We start from the raw sequence: 18,494 nt of genomic DNA, 5'->3' as shown, positions 1-18,494 counted from the left end.
ACACTAATCGATTGCAGGGACGGGATGGTGGAAGTGATGGCCAATGATACTCCCGAATGGATGCTGGTGACGCTGTGGATGGCGGAACGGGCGAGAGGATGGGATGGGATGGGAATGATAGTAGGGAACTAATGAAAGGACTGGGAGAGAAGATAGTAAGTAAGTTACCTACTGGAGATGCCGAGTGGACCGAGCTAAAGAGCCTGCAAGTGGGTGATGGCGATCTTCCGCAAAACAAATGGTAGCCTGATCGAGTCTGGACGATAGGGATGTCTTTCTTCTGTCTGTCTGTCTTGTATCCCCGCTGAGTTCCTGCGTGATCCGTGTCTTTATCTAGATTGGATCCCCCTCTTCCATGGACTCTAGACTGGAGTAAGTAGTCTCTTGATTGACTTATGATGGCTAACAACACAGCAATCAACTTCCACTCCTCTCCTGCCAAAACCAGCCAGAGGAATTGACGAGTGACCGGTTATCGCTTACCTAAGGTAGGGCGGAGTCCCGCCGGGCTCTTCCGCTGGTCATTTAACATACATAACATGTCATAACCATACGGCAATACGCCGCCCATGCGCCTGTTATCAAGGCAGTCCAGGCCGGGGCATCGAACCGACAACTTTCCAGTAGGGCCGGTTATTGGGGTCCTTGTTTTGAGTAAATAGACACCAACAATGAATGTATGTATGGCAGAAACTAGCGAGTATACGAAGACACTAACTGACCCCGATGTTACATCTCCGACAATTCCCCTCTCCCCTACTCCCATACTCCCCTTATCATCAGCATTGACATGCTTCCGATTCCAAGCGTATGTATGTATGTATGTGTCTGGGGTTGCAATCCCCCTTGCGGCGGACTCTAGGGACAGACAAGTCCAGTAGAGCAGTAGGAGGACGACTATCTGACACGTTGTCTTTTGGCGGCCAGGTGGAAGTTGCTTTGATGCTGGTGCTCCGTTTCCTTCCGGAACTTATCCAATGGGTATCGGTTTGGCTGGCGTCATGGGTTTCGTGATTGTGCACCAGTTGGAGGCCGCTCGGAAGCCGGCCTGGACCAGCTCATTCCTTTCGGACGGGGGTCGCGCTCCGCCCGTGCTGAGCCGGTGCCAGTCGATCAGGGAGCTTCGGTTTCATACCCTCCCCTTAGTTTTTATACTCGACTCATTGTTTGGATGTGCATAGTAGCTGATGGGAAAGCTTCCCCTTCTTCTCAGTGTGAGACATTTCATAGGATCAATCGGATGAAGATGGTTGCCTAAAAAGCCTTTCATCAAACTGGACCAGCAAAGGCCGGGCTGTGATGGGCGCGTGTGTCCGACACTGGCCGGGTTCCAGCCCCCCCCACGATACGCGCTAACCCGGGCCGGTGGTCAGGTACTGTTAAAATCAGAAATATGACAGATTCTGTGTATTGTTACCGTCATTAATTGCCAGGAAGTTCTAAAGAGTTTTCCGATCTCCTCCCAGCGTCCACAGATCCCGTGACTGGCTCAACCTCGTGATTCACGCTTGTTTTGCTTGTTGCTGCTACTGCTGCTGCTGCTTTTTGCTATTGCTGCGACGGCTGAAAATCCCTCATAGTCAGAGACTCTTTCCAACAGCTTGACTGACTGACTGACTGACTTCCTCCGCCCCCGTGATATTCCCGTCGGGCCCAATTTGGCATTTTCGTCCACACCGGTGTGCCATTTCCAGGAGCTGCCGGCCAGTCCATTCCGAATTCCCTTGTTGTTCCCATCTATTCCCTAGTCTAGCTGGTTCATCTCTCTGCATTTCCCCTCCTTCCCCTCATTTTCTTTACCCGACACCGCATTATCTAATCCACTCCCCTTCCTAATTGGACCAAACCCACCCTTTCACACATAATCTACTACTAAGTGCTTTCCCCTCCCCAACCTAAACACTCCCTCCCAGCCAAGCCATGTCCGAAAGAGGCTCGTTCCGTGGAGGTGGTCGCGGCCGCGGCGGAGGCTATGACCGGTCTGGCGGTCGTGGCGCCCACAGAGGTGGCGGTGCTGGTGGCGGTGCTCAACAGCAGCAGCAGCAGGAGAAGCCCAAGAAGGAAAACATCCTCGACCTGAACAAGTACATGGACAAGGAGGTGCGCGTCAAGTTCAATGGCGGTCGTGAGGGTAAGACCCACCCTACTGTTGCTGTACAATGCTATTGCTAATAATCATGTCCAGTTGTTGGTCTGCTCAAGGGATATGACCAGCTCATGAACCTGGTCCTGGACGATGTCAAGGAATCCATGCGCGGTAAGCCCCCTGCAATCTCCCCCCTACTACTCCCTACTGACCATCCCAGATGACGAGGGCAATGAGAACACTCGCTCGCTGGGTCTCGTCGTGGCCCGTGGCACCATCATCGTCCTGATCTCGCCCGCCGACGGCAGTGAGGAGATTGCCAACCCCTTCGTGCAACCCGAAGAGTAATCACGTGCTCTGGAGGTCGATAGGCCGATATCAGAGCAACTTGGTGGTTTGTTGGTGACTGATGCGGTGTTCCCTTGGAGTGACCAGCCATGTGCATGCCCCCGCACAATTGACGACAATGGTTGCAGCACTCGTCCGCCTCACGTCCTGCTGGATGTGGTCGATGGGTCTGCGTCTATCTCGATGTTGCCGTCCACCACGGCTGGTGGACGGAATCTTACTATACACACCCTACGAAGGCAGATGATGAAATGTATTATGTGCGCCCTGAGCGTTGACTTGTACCTGCATGAAGCCATGCATAGCACAATACCAGAATATACTACATAGTAATGGCGGGCACTTGACTGCCTACAATCAGCTTACTTTCCGCCCTGTGTGTGGTCATGACATCATCCTCTGTCGTCATGAACAACCTGTCGATTCCTCCAATGTGCTGCCGTGTATGATGCTGTAACCCCCAATGTTAAAGTTAGTGCGTTTCACCATAATACTATTTGTATCTTCTTCATGATGTTACTGAGCATTAGGCTCAGCCCGGCAGAGGGGTCTAGGCCCAGCTGGCCTGCCCTCGTCTAGATAGAAAATAACTGATCCCTGCAACGCAACCCAGCAAGCAGCATTGTCTGCAACAGATCCCATTAATATCTTCCATCTCTACAATCTGGCCGTCCCATAATGAAAAACCCCCTCTGGGCCCTCGTGGCCTTACCCTTCACCACCGCCCTCGTCTTCCCATTCCACCATGATGCCCTCCCCGAAGACGACAATAGTATCACCATCGCCGACAAGAATATAGACTCCGACCTAATCAATGGCATAACCACCACCCTCGCAACAGCCCTCGACCACCTCACAACCGACATCTGGCCCACCATCGTGAACAACTACCTCAACTACAACCCTAGTGATTCACCCCATCTCTACGCCCAGCACGTCTCCGAACTCGCTCCGCCCTTCCGCCATCCCACTCCACCCCCATATCTCCGCCACCCCGCATCCAATAAGACCCTCTACGACCTCATCCTTTCCAACCCGGATACTTCCATTCTCGCTCACTTCATCCGCAACGACCACCACCTTACAAACCTTCTCAACACTACCTCCACCAACCTCACCTTCTTTGCTCCCACCGACGAAGCCATTCGCAAACTTTACCATCACCACCACCATGAACACAATACCAACAACAACAATATTAAAAAAACCCACAACCAAATCCACCACATCCTCACCTACCACACCGTAAAGGGCTCCTATCCCATCGACAAACTCTTCCATTCACACACCATCCCGACCTATATTCACACTGAACATACCACCCTCCCCCAACGCATCACCATCCATCCAATCATAACCCGCGACCTGATGCTCAACTTCCACAGCCGCATCATATCTCTCGATAAACACGCCTCCAACGGTATCCTATACCACATCGACTCGGTTCTCATGCCTCCTCCTTCTACCCTCACTATACTTAACAGCCTTCCCTCAGAGTTCAGCACCTTCACGCTAGCACTGTACAAAACCGGTTTGGATAGGGTACTTACCACCAGCTCCAATACAAATACCATCGCCAGGAACAAAGCCCTATCCATCCAAGACGACTACCAAACACAACCACAACCACCCACCTCACCCTCCCAAGAACAAAAAGAAAAAGGAGGAGGAAGTGGTATAACCCTCTTCCTCCCCCCCAACCCCTCCTTCACGACAACATTCACCCCCGAAGCCCTCACCTTCCTCTTCTCCCCCGAGGGGAATAAATACCTCTCCGCCATCATAAAGTACCACATTGTGGTTGGCGAGACGCTCTACTCGGACCAGCTGTATACCAAACACGGCGATATGCTCACCCTCCCACCGGGGGATAGATCCATGTTTCATATAGAGATGGAGAGTTTATTACAACGATCTCATTCACATTCACACATTGATAATACTCATGATGATGATGGTGATAATGATGATGAAGGGAAAGCGGAGAAGCTCTTCATCGATGCGAAACGCCACCATGGCGCGTATCAGTTTCTCCGGGTAAATGGGTATCAGGGTGTCAAGGCGGGGGAGTTGTTGACTGCGGAGGGGTATATGTTTGTTTTGAGTGAGGGGAGGGTGTTGGTGCCGCCGAGGCGGGTGGGTGGGTATAGGAAGGGGGAGTATGTGGTTGATGCGAGGGAGAGGGGGGATGGTGGTGGTGGTGGGTATTTGATGGGGGTGGAGGAGTTGAAGGAGAGGGTGGGGAGTTGGTTGGGTCATGGTGGATGATTGAGTTATTATGCTTTGTGTGGGAGATAGTTTTGAGGTAGTTGTATCTATCGGTTGTAGATAGGGATGGTGGTCTGGGGTGTTGTCTTTCCTTTTGGGGTTTGGTGTTAATGTGCTTGTTACACTACACTGATGATACTATACTGGAATAAGCTGCAAGTGAACTTCAATCTCATACATTTCTAACTATGGCGTATCTGTCTTAATATTCTTCTTCGTCACTGCTGTATAAACCTGCCTTCGATCTTACCATCGGCCATCACATCAATAATGAAGTAGGCGTTAAGGATAAGTATCGTCCGCAGTAAAAATAGTCAATGTAGACATATCAGATCCTCGCTGGAACATAGGAAACATATTACCTCCACCATGATTTCAATCCAAGAATATCCACCCTCCCATCCATCCATTTCTCATTTAATAATAGGCCAGCCCGAGTTGATGACACCCATAACATACCAGATTAAAAGATATGTACGTAGCATCTATTACTATAGATGCATAGTGTCAAGCTGTCAGACTACTCAATGCAGCCTCCTACTGGCCGAAGGCTTCAGCAGCGCCTGGAAGGACGATTCCAGAGCTTTCTTCAGCTCCTTATAGCTGACCACGAAGCAACTCTGCTCGTCGCGGCTGATCAAGGTGATTTTTTCGTCGGTGCCTGCGTCCAGTTTATTCAGGCACATGAGCACATGGCCCAGGTCGACGACTGGGTCGCCCTGCGCGTCCACCTGGTGGAAGACGTAATCGCGGAAGATCTTCAAGAAGTACCGCTCGCCGTTCTCGGACCATTGACGATCGTGCTCGTACTCGGGTCGCTCGTTGATAAAGTTCAGCTTCGTCATGAGCCGGACGAGGCGGCCGTTCTCGAGTTCGCGACTCAGGTCGGAGGTTAATTGGTCGTCGAGGTGAAGAGCGGAGTCGAAGGTCGACATCAGTGTCGATGAGATGCCGGTGATAAAAATGTCAATATTTCTTTCCTGGTCCTTCTGGAGCCCGTTCAGCAGCCAGAAGACCGAGTTCTTCAGCTGCGCAGTGTATGCGCGTGTGAAGTGCTCCATGGCCTTGGTAGGGTTGTGCATTACATTGGGCTGGTTGGCGCCCAGAGTGACGATGAGCTGTCCAAAGTTGACCAGATCCTGCCGCTGCAGTTCGGCCAAAGATCGCTGAGTATCGAATTGAACCACATCCATTATGGCGCAGGCGTTGAGACGAATGCGGTTCCGCCCAGTTAAGAGGATCTTGCTTGGGTCAATGATCCTGGCAGCCAGTTGACTGGCATGGATCGCTTTCAGAGCATTGGCAATCTGAGTCATGTAACCCCAGAGAACCTGTTCCGGGATGTGCGTGTTATGGCGACCTTGGAATCGGTTTCCAGCGCCAAGGTGCTGCTCAGCCAGCGTCTTTGACAATGGGTGATAGTCGGTGACAAAAATCAAGGAGCTGTCCTGAAAGCTTCGGCTAGTAAACGCATCGTGGACTGTCACGACACTACCGTTGCAGACACGCTTCCAAGCTTGCACGGAGCGGATGGCCTTTTCGTTCGTCAACCGGAAACCTGAATACGAGTTAGTATCCTGATAATGGCATGGAAAGGATTACAGTACCCTCGAGTCTCCGGAGAGCGTAAAAGTTCCCGTCCTTACTGGACTGGGCTTTGTACACCCAGCTGGGAAAGCCAAAAATGGTAGCGTTCTTCTGATGGTTGAGATCGAGCGGAACAAGAGAGTGGAAGTAATCGACCTGAGCTGGGAGCTGAGTATCTAACATCAAGTCAGCATCGTCAACAAACGCACTCAGTTGTCGGCAACGTACTTGGCAGTGTCTGGAGCGTGGCTGCCGCCTTCTTCTGCATTTCCTCCCGTAGGTCATTAGGGAGGAAAAGGTCGTGTACGTTTCGCTGATAGCCTAACGTATTCTGACTGTGAGGCCCAATCGGGGCATACATGTGATATTGGACCTAACGCTTGATCAGGATGATTTCCGTACCACAGATAAGAAGTGGCTTACTGGCTGCTGGAATCCAGACTGGTTGGCGAAGAACGCTGCTCCGTTCAACGCTGCAGCAGTGTCATGCGAGAAAGGATTGGCCTGCACCGGGCCGACGGCGTTTGCTGCGGAGAGGGGATTCGGGGCGGTCACAAAAGGGTCGAAAGCGCTCGTGCTGGGAACACCGGCAGTCCCATTACCTTGCAGGGAGCCCTAACCAATTAGCATTGCAAGCACGTACATTTCGAGCAGGATCACCACAGCAAATGACATGCGAAGCAGTCGACCTGCGTGGGGCACCTCGATCTGGCAGCCTTACAATATGTGCAGTATCAAATCCCTGAGGTACAAACTCTTGTACCTCTGCCACAGACCAATCGGGGGTCATCGTACCCGGGCGAGTAGTAGGGGTGCTGGAGTTGGATCCTGATTGTAGTCAGATTCCGCATCGTATCCCGGAAACGTTAGGGCATACGTGATGATATACTTCTAGGTTGGAAGGGAGCTGCGCTCGCAGCCTTGGGCGAGATCGTAGCCATTTTCTTCATGGTTGCTGATTGGGAAGTGGGCGATGATCCATTCGACGACAATATGGATGGGGTAAAACTAGGGGAGTCGACGTTCAGACGTTTCTTATTACTGCAGAATGAGTAAGTGACCCGCCTCTCTGACTCCAACATTGCGCGCCTCTCCCGGAAGTGCCAACCTGTCTGATTGATATCCTGAATTCACTTTATGCGGGTCGTGGTTGAAGGCGCACCCTTCACAAGCAATCGGACGGTTAGACGGATCCTAGCGAGCATGAAGTGGAACAATAGGCAAGGAATGGCTAAGCACCTTTATCTTCGTAGCGACATCGGCCATATATGGTCACGTTGCGACACAGCGTATCTTTGGCGTTCTCTGTAAGGTCAGGATGACGACTATGTTAGCTGATACCGCCGAAAGAAGCAAAGGCCGACGGGAGCATTGAATCATAGTCCGTTGCCCGAAGCCGACATTTGAATCATAGTCCAACTAACCTCGTCCCTTCATCTTCGGAGACCCCGTGCCACGACGGGCGTCTTCCAGCGTTGCAGACTTTCCCGTGGTAGCCATGTTAAGTTCGTTATCCACAGTTGGGCGCGGATCAACGGACAGGTATGTCCATTGAGTCAAGAAATATCGGGCGACCTAAGATATCGAGAGGAAACCACATTCCTCAATAGAGAAGACCCGTAGACTAGCTCGACAATCCGAGATGCCCTCGGAGACGTTGTCGAGGCGATGTTTCACTGATGGCAGGGTAAATGTTCCGCAACAGCCAAGGACGGCTGGGATGACGAGATTGGGCGCCCTTTCGAGCGTCAGACGGTGGGAACAGCCAAAACAATTGAGAATAAACGTCCGGAGACAGGAACGGACGAAGATCTCATGCCATGGATGGTGACAAGGCAGTAAGACCGCAAGGCAGCATCCGAACCAAGGGCGGCGCGGGGGGGGGAGGAGTGGGAGGGGGAACTTGGACGGGAGTGCGTCGAACTCCGTCCCGTGCACGGACCACTCGTGCGTCAAGCGCGCGTCTAGCGTGGCTCCCGGCCATGACGGAGCTGTCCTTCTGAGGCCAGCTAGTACTATCGTTTATTCCCCACGACTTCCCCCTCCCTACCATCTTCCTTAACTACAGCCTGATCTGCATCTGTGGCGGTTTTCTGCATGCCCTGGGCATTCTTTAGGAGCTCGCTACTTTTTTCTGTTTTAGCTCCCCCTCTTTATCCTCAATAACTAGGCTATTCTGACGCACACGACTCCCCGCGGCTCATCTATACCTCGTCACTCACGCCAGTTCCCTGGCCTCGCTGCTCCTCTTCCCACCATTCTTTTCATGGATGAGATCATCAATTGACCATGTCCACCTCCGGGCTTGATATATCCCAACTCTCCGACAGCGAGAGGTCCGCTCTCGAGACGTATACTGCGGTCACCGGTCAGGAACATTCGGAAGCCATTCCTTTGTTGCGCCGCTCACAATGGAACGTGCAGGTAAGCCCGGATGACGACATACTGCCTCTAGATGCCTTGGGAACTAAGCAGTTGCTGCCTCCAGATTGCCATCTCCAAGTTCTTTGACGGCGAAGGGCCGGATCCCGTCGAAGAAGCCCGTGCTGCTCTCAACTCCCCTCCTCCGCGACCCGCTCGACAGACCCAAAACCTCATGAGTGATGACATTGCTGCGCAATTTACTCCGACTCCCCGTGCTGCTGAGCCAGCTCCCCGGATAAATACACAGCCTGAAGACCAGTCGGTCTATCGCCCGCCTTTCATACTAGCTCTGCTGTTTACTCCGCTCAACCTTCTCTATCGACTACTCTACAGCTCCTTCCGCCTATTCGGTGCCTTGTTTCCCTTCCTTCCACGCTTCTTTAACACGACAGCGAATCCCGCTCTTCAAGGCTCCCGGAGAAATACTAACGGTCGCCGGCCCTTGGGTCCCAAAGACACGGCCGCCCGGTTCATCCGGGAATTCGAGGAGGAATTTGGCACCAACTCGATCAGTTTCCTCGAGAACGGATATAACATGGCATTGGAGAAAGCCCACCGGGACCTCAAATTCCTCCTAGTTGTACTTCTTGCCCCTGAGCATGATGATACGAATGGCTGGGTCCGAGACACACTTCTGTCTCGCGAAGTGACCGACTTCGTGAATGACCCACAAAACAACCTACTTGTCTGGGGAGGGAATGTTCAAGACTCTGAGGCTTATCAGGTTGCCAACTCCCTCCGCTGCACCAAGTTTCCCTTCGCAGCCGCTTTAGTCCATACTCCGAACGTTTCCTCGAATGCGATGTCGGTTGTGTCGAGGATATCGGGAACAACGTCCCCTGCGGAGGTCGTGGAGAAACTCCGATCGGCCATGTCGCAGCACAAGGAGCCTCTCGAGCGCATCCGGTCAACCCGGGCAGAACAGCAAGCTTCACGCAGCCTCCGTGAACAGCAGGACTCCGCCTACGAGCGTTCCCTGGCCATCGACCGCGAGCGGGCGAGACAGAGGCGGGAAGCCGAGGCGGCCCGACAAAGGGAAGAACAAGAGGCGGCCGAACGTCAAGCGGCCGAGGAGAAGCGCATACAGGATCTTCAGCAATGGAAGCAATGGCGGGCACAAACCATTCCAGAGGAGCCTGGGCCGGACGTCAAGGACGCTGTTCGCATCAGTATTCGACTGCCTTCTGGCGAGCGTGTCATCCGCAAGTTTGCGCCTGACGCGTCGCTTGACGAGCTCTACGCGTTTGTTGAATGTTACGATATCCTGAAAGAGCCAACAGAAAAGGCTGCAGAAGCAGTGAAGCCGGAGGGCTTCGAACACCAGTATGGGTTCCGGCTGGTTTCACCCATGCCGCGGGTGGTCTACGAAGTGGAAGCTGGGGGATCAGTGCGGGACAAGATCGGCCGAGGAGGGAACCTTCTAGTCGAACCGATCGATGACGGCAGCGACGAGGAGTCAGAAGAAGAGGCATAAGCTCTTGGACTCACGGTTGTAACTGTATTGTTTTCGCATCCTGGCTGCATGGCGCAAGAATGGAGCTGTCCGAATGATTTGCAGATACTTTCCAGCACTTTGACTATCTTAGTATGTAATAACAAAGATCACGATAATGACACGGAACAACAAGGTGCCAACGGGCCCAGTGACGCTATGCCACCCTGCAGGAAGAGCCTCCGTGCGCGGGAGTGGTCCCCAAACTCAATTTTTTGTAGAAGATACTTAGAGTAGTGAGTGTGGTCATGTGCGGTTGGTTCTCGCCCGGGAGGCCCGACAGCACGGGATCTTGGTCATCCGAAGGCAGATGTTGAACGCGTTGTCCTCATTGTTTGTTCTGCCAATTAGAACTGCTAGCTGCGTGTATCAGACATGATGAGCTCGTATGAGTCACATTGTTATCATTGTCGGGGCTGCATGCTGATCCTGCCGCGGACTAACTTACCGCACTTATAACTTTATATTGAACTCGGAGTGATACAACACCCGATGGGCGCGAAGTCAGGACCCCGCGGTTCCCGAAGAGGGCAATCCCGCCAGTGATGATGCTCGGAAAGATTAGGCAGGGAGGAGCACCTACGTATTCATTCATATATTGGGCATGTTAAGTAAGAAATCTCACCGTGTTGGGCGGTGATTGGAAATGTCCGGAGCTTGGACTCGAGTCTGGGAGATGAAGTCGGTGCGCTCTACAATGAAGGTAGGCGCACAGGGATGTGTGAAGGATATCCACATAGTAGTTGATACATAGCCTGCTGTCAACTTAGGACAACAGGTGCCACATAGTATTCAGCCCTCCCAGCAGCGATCATCTGTGGAGTGAATAAGCTAGCTAGCTACCTTCAGGCTGCATATCTAGAACTCCAAATCGTGCATTAAGCTGCTCATGCTTGAACATAGCTGAGTCAGGTATATATAAAAGGGTGCATAAGGATCTGTACCGCAACATCGGATCGTGAGGTCTCCGATACGGTACCGTAAAGGGGGCATTTAGAGACTAAATGGCCGGGCCTCGGAAGGCTGGAGTCCCGCCCCACTCCGCCCCACCCAATAAGCTGCCATTCCCCTTTGGGACAATGGCCGCTCAGCCCCGAATCTCGTTTTCGCCACGTTTTAGGGAAAATTCGCACACTTGGAAGTCTGGAAAACTGGGTTTGCTTATTAAAGATCGGGATGAGTCTTACTTGACTCTGCTCCTGATTTAACTATTGCGCGAAGGATCCGACTCCTTATGGGATGATTCAGAATTCTTGTTCGTTGCTACGTAGCGTAAGCTTCTCGATAGGTCTATGTGCAGGCTTGTTTTTTTACTTTCTTGGTGGGTTCTCAGGAATTTTTTCCGAGTACCTAACAATAGCTTGTGTGACATGAGCGACATGTGACTAGTTATCACTTATCTTCATGCATGCAATCATCATGCCTAATATTGCCTGAAGCATGCTTGATTTTGTTGAAGTACTACACTACACAATGTCCTTTATGGCGGTGTAAGAAGACTAAAGAAAGTAAAGCAGCTAAAGATCAAGCATTGTAATGATTGAGATCTCTGTGGCAAACTGTCAGGGTCTATTTAACACCATGGCCAGCGACCGTTACAGATGTCAGGCAGGACTAGAGACAGATGATATAGATAGATCGCGGGAGCTCAATAATTTCCGTCCCCAGATCAAAGTAACATCGGCCTTAGTATCTACTAACAGGGGTATCGAGGTGGGTAATTCCGGAACCACCAGAAACTTTAGTGTAGTAGTGCTCCGTACTGTAGTGTAGGAGGGCTCTCGTTTAGTCTGGCGTAAACGGCGTATTGTCGTATTGCTTCCGGAGAGAATACGCACGGAGAGGCCTGCTTGAAGGTACCGAGAACAAGGCCCACCACCGGCGCAGTCAATCCTGGGATCCGCCCGGATAACCTCTCGTTCCTGGCCCCGATTCGTCCAGAAGCCTCTTCTCAAAACTTTCCCATCTCAAGTCGCCATTCTGCGTTGCCTAACACTAAAAACGGGGGGTGAAGCCCAGACCTCTAAGACCCGCAACCCAAGGTTTTTCTGTCGCCCTCTTTCCTGTTTCATTATTCGCAGATATTACAATTAAAGAGTGTTACGGGGCACACGTCTTTTGAGGGGGGGCCGTTTTCTAGTAGCTCCAGGTACTGGATACTTTTTATGCTTAGCGGCTGCCACTTATTTCTCGACTGCTGCTATCTATCAATTATTCCCTCCCCCTCAGTTTCACCTGTCACTCTTTCACTCGCCTCCACGGAGGATTTTCCCCCTCCTCATCTTTCTTGATATTACTGATATCTATTCTTATAATTCTGGATATCTCTCCTAATCGCCCTTTTCTCCACACCTTCTTCTTTTCTCTCTCCTCATACTTTTCTCCTATGCCATTGGCATCCTCTCGTTGACCGGCTCAGTCTGAGACTGCGTGTCTCCATATTTAATCACCATGTCGCTTCTAGGCACTATAAATCCTAATCTTAATCCCGGCCGTTCGGTGGAATCCCACGCCGGCCATGAAAACGAGAATGAAGGCGCTCAAGCCGAGAGAGCTGCTGCCGTGAACGAAGGAACTGAGCACTTGGTTCGCGAGGAGCACACGGTGTACACGACCCATCATGAAGAACATCACACAAGTCTCTCCCCAGAATCTGGCAGATCCGAGAAGAAGGGAACTCCCTGGGGTATGGACGGAAGCACCTTGAGCACTGCTGAAACCGCCATGGAGAAACGCGATTACAGCAGCGAGGACGCCGATGAAGATGAAGAGGAAAAAGCTGCCGAAGAGGAGGTCACTCGACTCGCACAGCAACTAACTCGTCAATCGACACGGTTCTCTGTCAGCAACAACGCAGAGAACTCGTTTCTGGAGGTGAAGGACGATTCCACGCTGAACCCGCACAGCCCCAACTTTAAGGCGAGGCACTGGATGAAGAACTTGTTGGCGCTTTCGTCTCGCGATCCGGAACGCTATCCCAAGCGTGAGGCGGGTGTCTCGTTCCAGAATCTCAGCATCCATGGTTTCGGTAGTCCTACCGATTACCAAAAGGATGTTTTCAACTCGGTGTTGCAGGTTGGTGCCCTTATGCGCAAGCTGACGGGTACTGGGAAGCAGAAGATCCAGATTCTCCGCGACTTCGATGGTCTTGTCAGGAGTGGGGAAATGCTGGTGGTCCTCGGTCGTCCTGGTAGTGGATGCTCTACCTTCTTGAAGACCCTTGCGGGTGAAATGAACGGTATCTACATGGACAAGGAGTCTGAATTGAATTACCAGGGTATCTCCGCCAAGCAGATGCGGAAGCAGTTCAAGGGCGAAGCTATCTATACCGCCGAAACTGATGTCCACTTCCCTCAACTGACTGTCGGCGACACCCTCAAATTTGCTGCCCTTTCTCGCTGCCCACGGAACCGTTTCCCCGGAGTCTCGAAGGAGCAGTATGCGACTCATATGCGTGACGCTGTTATGGCCATGCTTGGTCTTTCGCATACCATCAACACCCGTGTCGGTAACGATTTCGTCCGTGGTGTGAGTGGTGGTGAGCGCAAGCGTGTCAGTATCGCTGAAGCTACTCTTTGTGGAAGCCCTCTGCAGTGCTGGGATAACAGTACTCGTGGTTTGGATAGTGCGAACGCACTCGAATTCTGCAAGACCTTGAATCTGATGACCAAGTACGCTGGCGCGACAGTCGCTGTGGCCATCTACCAAGCCTCCCAGAGTGCCTATGATGTCTTCGACAAGGTGACTGTGTTGTATGAGGGCAGACAAATCTACTTTGGTCCTACCGATGAAGCCAAGGAATTCTTCACCAACATGGGATTCGAATGTCCTGAGCGTCAGACCACCGCTGATTTCCTGACCTCCCTGACCAGCCCTGCTGAGCGCATTGTGAAGCCGGGTTACGAAGGCAAGGTTCCACGCACCCCTGACGAGTTCGCCGCCGCCTGGAAGAGCAGTGAGGCCTACAGTAGGCTGAAGAGACAAATTGCCGAGTACAACCAAGAATTTGCAATTGGCGGAGAGTCGCTGGGCAAGTTCATTGAATCTCGCAAGGCCATGCAATCGAAGAACCAGCGCGTCAAGTCTCCCTACACCATTTCTCTCTACGAACAGGTCAAGCTCTGCTTGATTCGAGGTTTCCAGCGACTACAAGGTGATGCCAGTTTGACCATCTCCCAGTTGGTCGGAAACTTCATTATGGCCTTGATCATTGGAAGTGTCTTTTACAATTTGCAACCGGTGACTTCTAGTTTCTATTCCCGTGGTGCCCTTCTCTTCTTTGCCGTCTTACTCAACGCCTTCTCCAGTGCTCTCGAGGTAAGCTCAGCAATCTCCTCTGGCTCCGCATAACCAAAAAAAAGTGACTAACGCCATGACAGATCTTGACCCTGTATGCTCAACGTCCGATCGTCGAAAAACAAGCCCGCTACGCCATGTATCACCCGTTTGCCGAAGCCATCGCATCCATGCTTTGTGACATGCCTTATAAAGTTGGAAATGCTATCATCTTCAACATTACTCTGTATTTCATGACCGGTCTTCGTCGCGAACCAGGCGCATTCTTCGTCTTCCTGTTGTTTTCCTTCGTGACGACCTTGACAATGTCCATGCTTTTCCGAACCATCGCTGCCTCTTCTCGCACTCTTTCCCAGGCTCTGGTGCCCGCTGCCATCCTCATCTTGGGTCTGGTCATCTACACTGGATTCACCATTCCTACGAGATACATGCTTGGCTGGTCGAGATGGATGAACTACATCAACCCCATTGCCTACGGATTCGAGAGCTTGATGGTTAACGAATTTCATCATCGTCAATTCCTGTGCTCTGAATCGGAGCTGATTCCAAATTACTCGGGCGCTTCGATCGAGTACCAGATCTGTTCCACGGTTGGCGCTATTGCTGGAGCCAAGTACGTCCAGGGTGATGACTACCTTCACAAGAGTTTCCAGTACTACGACAGCCACAAGTGGAGGAACTTGGGTATTATGTTCGCCTTCATGATCTTCTTCATGACTACCTATCTGCTTGCCACCGAGTTCATCTCGGAAGCCAAGTCCAAGGGTGAAGTGTTGCTGTTCCGCCGTGGCCAAGCCCCACCTTCTCTCGACGATGTTGAAACGGCCCATCACGTCGCCGCAGACGAGAAGACCGACAGGTCTGGTGGCCAGTCGAGCGCTGCTATTCAAAGGCAGGAGGCCATTTTCCACTGGCAGGACGTGTGCTACGACATCAAGATCAAGGGCGAGCCCCGGCGCATTTTGGACCACGTTGATGGCTGGGTCAAGCCTGGAACCTGTACTGCTCTTATGGTAAGCCTTCCAACCGGTTCATCAACCTACTATCGAGACTAACTAAGCTTGCAGGGTGTTTCTGGTGCTGGTAAAACTACTCTTCTGGACGTGCTCGCTACCCGTGTGACAATGGGTGTTGTAACTGGTGAGATGTTGGTTGACGGTCGCCCTCGGGACCAGTCCTTCCAGCGCAAGACTGGTTATGTTCAGCAACAAGATCTCCATCTTCACACTACCACCGTCCGAGAGGCTCTGCGCTTCAGCGCCATTCTCCGTCAGCCCGCCCATGTCAGTCGCCAGGAAAAGCTCGATTACGTTGAAGAAGTCATCAAGTTGCTTGGTATGGAAGCATATGCCGATGCTGTTGTCGGTGTTCCTGGTGAAGGTAATTGATCCCCACAAACCCTGCTAGTGTGCTACGAAATTAACCCATCTTAGGTCTCAACGTCGAGCAGCGCAAGCGTCTTACTATCGGTGTTGAATTGGCAGCGAAGCCGCAACTGCTTTTGTTCCTTGATGAGCCCACATCCGGTCTTGACAGTCAAACCTCCTGGTCCATTCTCGATCTCATCGATACCCTGACCAAGCACGGTCAGGCCATCCTGTGCACGATCCACCAGCCCTCCGCCATGCTCTTTCAACGTTTCGATCGCTTGTTGTTCCTCGCTAAGGGCGGTAAGACCGTTTACTTTGGCGAAATCGGTGACAAGTCGTCGACTCTTGCTAGCTACTTTGAACGGAATGGTGCCCCGAAACTGCCTACTGAAGCCAACCCAGCTGAATGGATGCTTGAGGTCATTGGTGCTGCTCCTGGATCGCATAGTGATATTGACTGGCCCGCTGTCTGGCGCGAAAGCCCCGAACGTCAGGGTGTGCTTGATCACCTCGCTGAGTTGAAGTCTACTCTCTCACAAAAGCCGGTCGATACTAGCAAGCAGGACCCTGGCGAACTCAACGAATTTGCCGCACCCTTCTCTGTTCAATTGTGGGAGTGTTTAACTCGCGTTTTCTCGCAGTACTGGAGAACTCCTGTCTACATCTACTCGAAGATCGCGCTTTGCGTCTTGACATCGCTTTACATCGGTTTCTCCTTCTTCAAGGCGAAGAACAGTGCTCAGGGTCTCCAGAACCAGATGTTCAGTATTTTCATGCTGATGACCATCTTTGGTAACCTTGTTCAGCAAATTCTTCCCAACTTCTGCACCCAGCGTTCGCTATACGAGGCTCGTGAGAGACCCTCTAAGGCCTACTCGTGGAAGGCTTTCATGGCCGCTAACATCATCGTCGAGCTTCCATGGAACGCGCTCATGAGTGTCATTATCTTTGTATGCTGGTACTACCCCATCGGTCTGTACCAGAATGCTGAGCCCACCAACGCCGTCCACGAGCGCGGAGCTTTGATGTTCCTGCTGATCCTGTCCTTCCTCCTGTTCACCTCTACATTCGCGCATATGATCATCGCCGGTATTGAACTCGCTGAAACCGGTGGTAACATTGCCAACTTGCTTTTCTCTTTATGCCTGATCTTCTGTGGTGTCCTTGCCACACCTTCTCAACTCCCAGGCTTTTGGATCTTCATGTACCGCGTCTCGCCATTTACATACCTGGTATCAGGCATGTTATCTACCGGTGTATCGGGAACGACTGCCACCTGCGAAGCTGTTGAATACCTTCACTTCAGCCCTCCTCCTGATACCACCTGCCAGAGCTACATGTCCGACTACATCAGCAGCTACGGCGGCTACCTTGAGAACCCGAATGCCACCTCCGACTGTTCCTTCTGCACGATCTCCAGCACAGACACCTATCTGGCCCAAGTGAACAGCTATTTCAGCGACGCATGGCGCAACTTCGGCCTGATGTGGGTCTACATTGCGTTCAACATCTTCGCTGCCGTGTTCATTTACTGGCTCGCTCGTGTGCCCAAGGGCCAGCGGACCAAGGCTTAAAAGTCTGTTTCTTCGTTTCTTCTTTCTTCTTGCTCTCAAAAATTTCATTTCTTGAACATAAGTTCTTTGTTCTTGGTAACACTATCATGTATATTGGACATAATGCCTGCTAGATCCTACGTGGGATGGATACTTCGACATGGTTTGCTTATAAGCGTTTGTTAGATTTTTGTTATCATCATCTCTTGCTCATGATACACTATTTCACTCACCTCACCCTTTTTTGTCTCTACTTTCCAAAACACTACAGATGTATATGGCATATTAGATCAAATAATAGATAGAACAAATAGCTCAAATCTCGCTCAGATCATCAAATCCAATCCTTTCATACTGTACACATTCCTGAAAGAGAATCATTCTACTAAAACAACCCCCCACCCCTCTAACACCCCTCTAGCAGCCAGCAATGACCACTTATCCTCATCTGACAAACCTCCTTCCCCTCAACGTAGTACAAAATACCTTAGTTTATCATCCTTACCCTTCCACCCCGCCCCACCCCACCCCGCTGCTAGTATACGTAAGACCAAGAAACACGCGCCATATCTCCCTCCCACCTTCACCTAGTCAGTCAATCCAGCTTCCACCCATCCATCATCATCATGATTTTATGAAATCATCTACTCAAATCATAACGTAACACATAGATGATCCATGAGTCCCCTACAGATATTGAGAATTATGCGCTTATCGCACCCTACTAAATACTATAATCGTCATGGGAGCGCCGAAAACTGAGTAAGTTATCATGATCCATGAAGGAGATGGGCAGAAATCGTCCATTAGTTGCCGGGTGTGTGCGTATTGATATCGGATGAGTGAGTTAGTAAAGTCAGTAGTGGATGGGATTTCTTTTCTTTCTTTCTTTCTTTCTTTCTTTCTTTCTTTCTTTCTTTCTTTCTTTCTTTCTTTCTTTCTTTCTTTCTTTCTTTCTTTCTTTCTTTCTTTTTCTTTTCTTTTCTTTTTTTTTTTTTTTTTTTTTTTTTTTTTTTTTTTTTTTTGGGGGCGGGGTTTGGGGGGAGATGTCATGTATGACTGTATGTATA

The 18,494-nt window shown here is 51.2% G+C and overlaps 6 protein-coding genes across 6 annotated transcripts; 5 read left to right on the top strand and 1 right to left on the bottom strand.

Annotated features, from left to right (window-relative positions):
- The first annotated feature begins 1,556 nt into the window (after positions 1-1,556).
- On the top strand, positions 1,557-2,910 carry BO88DRAFT_405721 (putative small nuclear ribonucleoprotein (LSM7)). The gene is made up of 3 exons (XM_025706958.1): positions 1,557-2,131; positions 2,186-2,257; positions 2,307-2,910. The coding sequence occupies exons 1-3, from the start codon at positions 1,921-1,923 to the stop codon at positions 2,432-2,434; spliced, it is 411 nt and encodes a 136-aa protein (XP_025562064.1). The 5' UTR covers positions 1,557-1,920; the 3' UTR covers positions 2,435-2,910.
- A 202-nt stretch (positions 2,911-3,112) lies between these two features.
- BO88DRAFT_309096 (fasciclin domain-containing protein) lies at positions 3,113-3,913 on the top strand (the record flags this gene model as incomplete). The annotated part of the gene is made up of 1 exon (XM_025702445.1): positions 3,113-3,913. A coding segment is annotated over one exon (801 nt), but the record flags the coding sequence as incomplete, so codon positions are not given.
- A 948-nt stretch (positions 3,914-4,861) lies between these two features.
- BO88DRAFT_405720 (PAN-complex poly(A)-binding subunit PAN3) lies at positions 4,862-8,162 on the bottom strand. The gene is made up of 9 exons (XM_025706957.1): positions 7,714-8,162; positions 7,529-7,603; positions 7,398-7,452; positions 7,167-7,330; positions 7,011-7,117; positions 6,713-6,904; positions 6,518-6,662; positions 6,310-6,465; positions 4,862-6,260 (listed from the first exon to the last, which is right to left on the bottom strand). Exons 1-9 carry the CDS (start codon positions 7,787-7,789, stop codon positions 5,227-5,229), a joined length of 2,004 nt encoding a protein of 667 aa, XP_025562062.1. The 5' UTR covers positions 7,790-8,162; the 3' UTR covers positions 4,862-5,226.
- A 416-nt stretch (positions 8,163-8,578) lies between these two features.
- On the top strand, positions 8,579-10,187 carry BO88DRAFT_416029 (clathrin-mediated endocytosis regulator UBX3; the record flags this gene model as incomplete). Its single annotated transcript, XM_025708232.1, has 2 exons — positions 8,579-8,713; positions 8,745-10,187. The coding sequence occupies 2 exons, from the start codon at positions 8,579-8,581 to the stop codon at positions 10,185-10,187; spliced, it is 1,578 nt and encodes a 525-aa protein (XP_025562061.1).
- Positions 10,188-11,376: 1,189 nt separating this feature from the next.
- Positions 11,377-12,045, top strand: BO88DRAFT_405719 (uncharacterized protein; the record flags this gene model as incomplete). The annotated part of the gene is made up of 1 exon (XM_025706956.1): positions 11,377-12,045. A coding segment is annotated over exon 1 (187 nt), but the record flags the coding sequence as incomplete, so codon positions are not given.
- Positions 12,046-12,190: 145 nt separating this feature from the next.
- BO88DRAFT_367511 (pleiotropic drug resistance family ABC transporter) lies at positions 12,191-17,706 on the top strand. The gene is made up of 4 exons (XM_025704074.1): positions 12,191-14,522; positions 14,585-15,514; positions 15,569-15,881; positions 15,935-17,706. The coding sequence occupies exons 1-4, from the start codon at positions 12,657-12,659 to the stop codon at positions 17,443-17,445; spliced, it is 4,620 nt and encodes a 1,539-aa protein (XP_025562059.1). The 5' UTR covers positions 12,191-12,656; the 3' UTR covers positions 17,446-17,706.
- Positions 17,707-18,494: the final 788 nt, after the last annotated feature.

This window comes from Aspergillus vadensis, assembly GCF_003184925.1.
Source record: "Aspergillus vadensis CBS 113365 unplaced genomic scaffold BO88scaffold_14, whole genome shotgun sequence".
In the NCBI taxonomy this organism is placed as follows: domain Eukaryota; kingdom Fungi; phylum Ascomycota; class Eurotiomycetes; order Eurotiales; family Aspergillaceae; genus Aspergillus; species Aspergillus vadensis.
This window is presented reverse-complemented; position numbering and strand designations above follow the sequence as displayed.